This window comes from Dipteris shenzhenensis, chromosome 19 (assembly GCF_047967505.1).
Source record: "Dipteris shenzhenensis isolate YYH24624 ecotype China chromosome 19, Dip_SZ_1.0, whole genome shotgun sequence".
In the NCBI taxonomy this organism is placed as follows: domain Eukaryota; kingdom Viridiplantae; phylum Streptophyta; class Polypodiopsida; order Gleicheniales; family Dipteridaceae; genus Dipteris; species Dipteris shenzhenensis.
In genome coordinates, this window is record NC_141614.1 from 14424784 (window position 1) to 14432090 (window position 7307).

At 41.8% G+C, this 7307-nt stretch overlaps 1 protein-coding gene across 1 annotated transcript; it reads right to left on the minus strand.

Annotated features, from left to right (window-relative positions):
* Positions 1-4553: 4553 nt before the first annotated feature.
* On the minus strand, positions 4554-6947 carry LOC147890130 (uncharacterized protein At1g01500-like). Its single transcript, XM_087390797.1, has 2 exons — positions 5728-6947; positions 4554-5259 (listed from the first exon to the last, which is right to left on the minus strand). The coding sequence occupies exons 1-2, from the start codon at positions 6508-6510 to the stop codon at positions 5023-5025; spliced, it is 1020 nt and encodes a 339-aa protein (XP_087246923.1). The 5' UTR covers positions 6511-6947; the 3' UTR covers positions 4554-5022.
* Positions 6948-7307: the final 360 nt, after the last annotated feature.

The window sequence follows — 7307 nt, forward strand, 5'->3', positions numbered from 1 at the left end:
TGATATACGTGCTGAAATGTAAGCAATAGTGTCTTTCTTTATGTTTGGTCAATATAAGAGTTTCTCTAGAGTAGTCATGTAGCCATAACGCCACTACGACGAGCATAGGGTGGGTTATCTAGAATTTTTGTCATAGTTCCTTTGTAATGCATAGTATTTCTTGCATATATAGGTATTCATCATTGAAGTAGTAAGCATGGTGGGTACCTCTAGTCATCAAATGCATCCATACTTCAAAAAATTCAACATCTTCTACATACATATCCTTAAGAGCTGTCAATTTGTCATGATATGTGACAGATATATGAAAAATTCTTGGCCTACGAAAGAGTGCATCTGCCACCCCATTTTCTTTAACAAGACTGTAGTGAATTTGTAAATGAAAAGATGGCAAGAAAATAGGCCAATTCATGTGCCTCTCTCTCTCAACAACAAAGTTGTTTCGAAAAGTATTGTAGGCCTTGATGGTTGGTCTTTACCAGAAAGTCTATCTCTAACAAATAATGTTTCCAGATTTTTAGGCATGTATAGTGCACTGCCAAGAGTTCTTTCTCATAGATGGGCATAATGGAGTCCAGCATCTTTCAGCCTTCTACTTTCATAGGCGACTGCATGAGCAGCTTGAGCTAAAGCAGCTCCAATGTAGTCACCACTAGCATTAGCTACTTGGAGAAGGATTTTTGTAAATCAAGAATGATGAGAACGGGAAATGTGTTTAAGGCAGATTTTGGATTTTGAAAAGCTTATTTCTCTTTCGAATTCTGTCTAAACTTAAATTTATGTTGGTGAGATCATGTAGGGTGGCAGTTATCTCTACAAAATGCCAAATAAATCTCCTATATTATAAGCATAGACAAAGGATTGATCTTATCTCATGAGGATTCTTCAAATTCGGCCATTCCACAATTGCTTGTATCTTAGCTAGATCTATTTGACATATTTGATTTCTACTAGGAAGAATTCACTCTTCTTGGCTGATAAAAAAGGGCATTTTTAAAAAAGACTTTGAACACAATTTTCAAATGCTCTCTATGTTCCTCCTCATTCTTACTGAAAATAAGAATGTCATTGAAGAAAACTCTTGTGAATTGTTGATGTTGTCCAAACAATCATTCTATCACCGTATTAAAAGTAGCTAAGCCATTAGTAAGCCCAAAAGGAAGTAATAAATAGCCATAAAGTTGAAAAGTTGGGATGTGGCTTTCTAAATATCTGTGGCGGGTAAGACTTGAGCTTGATGATAGCCACTCTTAAGGTCTAGGCTTTTGACAATCATATATCCTCCTAGGTGATCAAAAATTTCATCTATCCTAGGAATAGGGAAATGGTTTTTGATTGTCTGTTTATTCAAGACTCTGTCGTCCACACACATCTTTTGAAAGATCAGTAGTATAAGAAGCAAAAAGGTTCTACTAGGTTGGATCAGGCCTTTTTCCAAAAGTTTTTCTTTGGAAGATCTCATCTTGTTGGATGTGACTACCTTGATATGGGGGTCTATTGGGTGGAGAACATCTAGGGACTACGTCAATCTTATGGACTTCAAGCCTTTCTACTAGAAGCAAACTAGGTAAATCTTGTAAGAGAACTTTTTGAAAATTCTTTAAGAAAGTTTAACCTGTCTTGAGTATGTGGATTTGTAGAAAGAACACATCCCTTTTCTAATAAGTGTTGAAGATTGTAAATGGATTGCCTAGGAAATAGTACTTCATCAAACTCCACTAGTAATGCTCAAATCTCGATATCATTGTATTGAATGGTTATGATTTCTTTCGATAAGCAATTTGAGGATTGACTTGCTTATGTCAAATCATTCTGAGTATGACATTTGCCCTTTAAATCACGGTAATCACAGAAGGCAAGTGATCAAGATTGAATGTGAATCCGAAGTTTGCTAGTGAGAGAATACACCTTTTCTTCATAACATTCAAGCACCAAGTGCCACTCATGCTTTACCTTTGTCTTCAATAGCTATGCCAAGACTGTGTTAACTCATAAGATATAAAGTTGTGTTGGGCCATCGTCAAACAAGAAAAGTGCTAAAAGTAGCAAAGAAGTTAATATCCTTTAAGATAAAATTGCCGGAGTATTAGATAATTCAAGACACTTCTTTTGGATTGTGTTGAGGGCCCTATTTTTACCCCTCCAATTTGAGGAAGAGTAGCTGAAGTGGTTAATGAAGATGAGACTAATGTTTTAGAGCAATTCTTTCGCATAACAATACTCACAACACTAAAGAATGTTGTGCATGCAAGTATATTTTGAAATTCAGCATTATCTTACAATTGTTGCCTTATGGGCAAGTAAGACTTCTCTTGCTAAATATCCACATTTGCGTCTGCTTCATGAAAAGCATTACAATAGTGAGTACCTCCAATTAATTGTATGTTCTCAATGAAGAATAATTGTTCTATTGACAGTCGCAAGTGTAATAAACTACCATATATTGTGTATTTCCATGGGATTTTTATAATCTCATTTTGTTTTTCTAATTTTGCGCACAATATTGACATGTTAATATGAGTTCTACTCAAATAGGCTTCACACCGGCTAGTTATATTGAAATTTCATTACTATTTTGTGGCACAACCTACTGTATTGATTCATTGCTAACGTTTTGCTGTGTTGATTCCAGCTCTGGGGTTCGAGGCGCATCTCCAAGTCCAGGTTTAGGGTCAAAGAAACCACCAGTAAGTCGCGTCACGGGCAGGGGAGAACAACCAGCAGCCAGCAGGGAGGCCCAGTTTCGGGTGCCGGGCGTATAGGTCGGGCGGGGGGGCCTCTAGGTTGGGCTGAAACCCCCCAGTCCATCTCGAGGGTTAGGTAGGGGGTATCCAGTCTGCATAGGCTGATACAGAGACGCCCAAGATGCCCGAATTCAATGCGTTTACCCCCGAGCAGCCCTTGTCTTCATATGTTGATGTTACAGGTTTTGCCCCGACCCCGAGCCCATATGCAAAAAACATATCGGAAAATGAAGCCCCTCAATCCACAAGGGCGTGTCTACCATTTGGAGCTTGAAGTTCGAGAAACTCAAGCTTCAGCTTGTAGCAAAGTCCACGATGTGGAGGGCAGTGGAAAGCAAGAAGTCATCAAGGAGCGTCATGCATCTCCAACAACACCACAACTGGTTTATACAGTGCACGAAAAGGTCCACAATGAGGTGAAATCCAAGAAATAAGAGATAACAACAGTTGTAGACAGTAAAGTGAACAAAGTTGTTCTCGATGGGGAAGTGAAAGAACAGGAAACCAGAGAAACTGACAAGTTGATCCTCCGTGTGGAGGGATTACCAAAGGGCTGCCTGGTAACAGGGACATACACAGAAGACAAAATCAACTGGTCGCATTCCACTTGTGGTATCGTCTCTTTGAGGTCAGATGTAATCTAGAATATCCAGCAAAAGGGAACAGAAATACAAATCTCTCTCAGTCAAAAGGCAGCAAAGATCACGATTCTCCAACAAACACACAAGCTAAAGGGCACTAAGCTATGGATATCCGAGGAGCTTACTCCAACTCCGCTCAAGCAAAGACCCATGAACTCACTACGGTGAACCATGAACTCACTACGGTGAAAGAAGCCAAGAATGGGCGGTCTACCATGAACAACAAGCACTGATCAGAGAATTCAAATCCAAGCCCAAAGACTCTCAGTCATAGACTGACGTAATGAAGGTCACTCTCAGAGAATTCAAATCCAAGCCCAAAGACTGAGTCTTAGACTGGTCACACTATGATATGCTCCATAATATCGTTGAACTACTTTATGCACTCTCTAGGAGATGCTTTGTGCTCTCCTCTCTCCTTGGAGATGTGTAGTTTTCTTTTATGATGTGTATCTTTATCTCATCGGCCCGCAAGGCCTTCTGCACATGTTAATACAACTCTCTCTCTCTCTCTCTCTCTCTCTACCCACCAACCCACCCATCCGTCTGCCTTATCTATCTAAAGAATCAGTACATGTGCCTGTGAACACTTGTGTATAAAACGAAAACATAGTGCATAGTATTAACCTTACAATACATGTCCACAGGAGAAAATAATCAAGAATATGAAACTAAAGCGCAATAATCTGTTTTATGTTTCACCTGACATGATCAGAACCCGTTTACACAGCTATGTTGGAAGAAAAACAGAAAAAGGAATTTAGACAAAATTAAAGCAAGGAGGAGCTCAATTAATGTATTTTCCACCGCTAAAATGATGGCATACTTATTTTGTGAGCCAAAAGCTAAGAAGTAATGATCTACCGATGTGTGGAGCACCCTTGGCATGCTCACCAGTTGACGTGTGTGTGATGTTAAATAATGTAAAGTAGATTATAGCCATCCTGGGCAGCAAAACTAATTGACACATGCCATCCTGGATTTGAAAGAAACTTTATACAATCAGAGTCAACCTGCCATCACAGCCATTGACTACAGAGCCACATAGTGGCAGAACAATATAATGAGAATTTGCAAAGTACCACTCGATATTCCCATGTGTCCAATACTGTGAATGGCAAAAGCAAACACCATTTACTAAAAATGCCTCCCTTATACAAGAGTGATGGCAGAAGAATATAAATAAAATTTATAAAATACAACTCAATATTTCCAGTTCCCATACAGTTAATCAAAAGGCAATAGTGCAATGCATAACTATGTTCACAAGTATATATCCCCTTCTTAAAGTACATCCCATCTATTTTGCAGTTGTCGCCCATATTCTTGCAGACTAAGTCCCCGCAAATGTCTTGTCTGTGCTAGTCAGCAGCGACACCAATGTTTCTAAGCTTATTCTATCCATGTATATTATGCAAGAGCGTTGTACACTTCTACAGGTGTAAAAACCAAACCTGCATGATGTCTATCACCATTTAAAGGTCAGGGAGATCATGAAGCAGGGGTAGGCTCGTCATCTCTTTACACACCTTTTAAATTTATCTTGCTGATCCTAATGGAATTTGAAACATAAGGTTGTTTCGCGAAACCTTGCTACAAAATAAGACTCCCAAAATGAGCCCAGCTTCCAGCTAAAGCTATATAAACCGCCTTCTGAAAGTCCTTGATGTTGTTTGATAAGCTCTCATCAACAATCCAACACCAATCCCAATACCTACACACATTCCCAATCCAATGCCTACACCGACCCGCACACCAGCATTGAACCAGGTCATTTCCCCATCTTCACCTTCCATGTAGCCACCAGGCTCATAAAACCCCAGTACTCCTGTTTGTTTGTTATCTACTTCCTGATAGAAAGTACCGTCCTCCATCTATTCACAGCCCACAAGATCAATAAGTTCACAGTAAATTAGGAGCAGACTTGTTTATCAACAAAGCAGTTAACAGACAAATGTAGATGACACAAAACTGCAATCACAGCGTCCTAGCAGCTAGACCTAACAACAAAGGAACATATCTTGTGGGCCGTGACAGAATCTGCTATATTTAATTTCAGACAACACAAAAGAGAGTATCATTTCAATGACTAATTCTTGGCAGAATATCTCGTTAAGGACAGAGAGCGCCAATGCTGCCGGATATAAGTGATTCCAACATCGCATGCCTCAAGAGCTTTCTCACAGTATATCACATGCAAAGGTGCCTTCTCCAGTTGGCAGGTAGACCCTCAAAAAATTAACTCTATTCCATTGCGGAATCAATACGTTAATAATAGATGCAACTAGCAACCAGATCAATCAGTGTTTTGACATGAGAATGTCATTGCAATGTTCATGTACCTGGCTAGCAAGACCGACCACAGCTAAGTTATTACTTGGTCTCTCTGATTCATCAGTCTCTGGAATGGCATCCAGAGTGCCTCTATGACAAGTTTTCCTCCTCGCAACCAGCTGCACAGTCTGTGTCAAAATGACAGGAGAGCCAGAAAACTGTCCAGCAACATACACCTCCATTGAGGGTGAGTACCAATTGATGTTGACTTGGCCCCCTCTTCTTTTCAAAAAGGCACATCCAGGAGAAAGAATAGCACTCTTGCACTCCATAACCCATCCTGTTTTGCAACCTTTTGCTAAAGACCCCACTGCACCCCACCTATCAAGCCCTTGACCTTCTGACCAGGCGTCCCGTTTTTCCACGGCTCCGCAAATAAGAGTCTCTTCCTTGTCACTGACCTCAAATGGCAAAGATCCTGTTGTTCGGAGCCTATCTGTGCTGACATAAGTTGCCTCTGCTGATTCTTTGTCCACTCGGTCTCTACGAAGAACCAAAATGGCCGCCTCCGCAGGGGAGACCCAACTTCCATTCACCTCAAGGCTTGACCGGATAGGTCTGGGGACATATCGAAGATTGAGAGATTCAGGAGCATCCTCCAGTGAGCAGCAACTGACTCTCACGTAGAACACTCGCACGTCCAGCCAGGCGGCGTGTGGGATCGAGCAACCTAAACCCAGATAATCAGATTCTACCTTATTCGCGCACGAAAAAGAGCTCTGCTGCGGAAGAACCGGGTCGCCTGGATCAACGGCCGTCTCCATTACATGTGTCAATAAAGGCAGATTCATACGCCGATTTCCCAGAACCGGATGCTGGTGAGCAGGCGGATTGTTACCATACAATAAGGAGCCAAAATCCAGCGATTGCGGGAGGCCCCTTGATAAGCCATGGACGACGAGAAATAACCAAGAAGAGATGTACAGATATCCGGAATACCGCGGGGGAATTCTGAAGTGATGTCGGAATGCAAAACCAGCGAAGGAAGGGAATGGGGAGAGAGAGGGAAAGAAAATTGGAAGCGAAAGTCAAGAGGGGAGATGGAAGGTGAAGAAATGGGTGGATGATGAGGAAGAGGAGGAGGAAGAAGGGTGGAGAATTGATAGAAAACGGCGATGGCGATGGAGATGGTATGGAGAAGACGATGGCTATGGCGATGGAGCTCACTCAGAATGAGGAATTTCCAAAGTGTTGTTGTTAGTTCTTGTCAAAGGGTCCCCTATGTGAAGTGTTCTCTACACTAAGGACACCGTTATGTCGTTCCCTTATCCACTTACCGATTACACACACACACATACACACACACACACACACACACACCCCGCCCCCCCCCCCCCCCCCCCCCCCCCCCCCCCCATCTTATGCACTCCCTTCTTGTCTCTCAGACCCCCGCCATTTCTCCGGAGCAACATCTGCCTGCTGCTGCCGCCTCCTCTCAGTCGCTTGCCACTTATCGTGGACTTCTTCTCCCTCTCATCTATGTACATGCTAATATAGGTGACACAGCATTCATGTGCATGCATGTGTGTGTGATTTCACCAAAAAAAAAGTACTTTCCTCTATGTGGGTGTGTGTGAGAGAGAGAGAG

What these genes read in the sequence shown, in the direction of transcription:
- LOC147890130 (XM_087390797.1), bottom strand. Translation starts at nt 6,510, where the DNA reads ATGAATCTGCCTTTATTGACACATGTAATGGAGACGGCCGTTGATCCA. An exon ending in TGGTCGGTCTTGCTAGCCAG is followed by an intron (nt 5,260 to 5,727) that starts GTACATGAACAT and finishes GGCTGTGAATAG; the next exon opens with ATGGAGGACGGTACTTTCTA.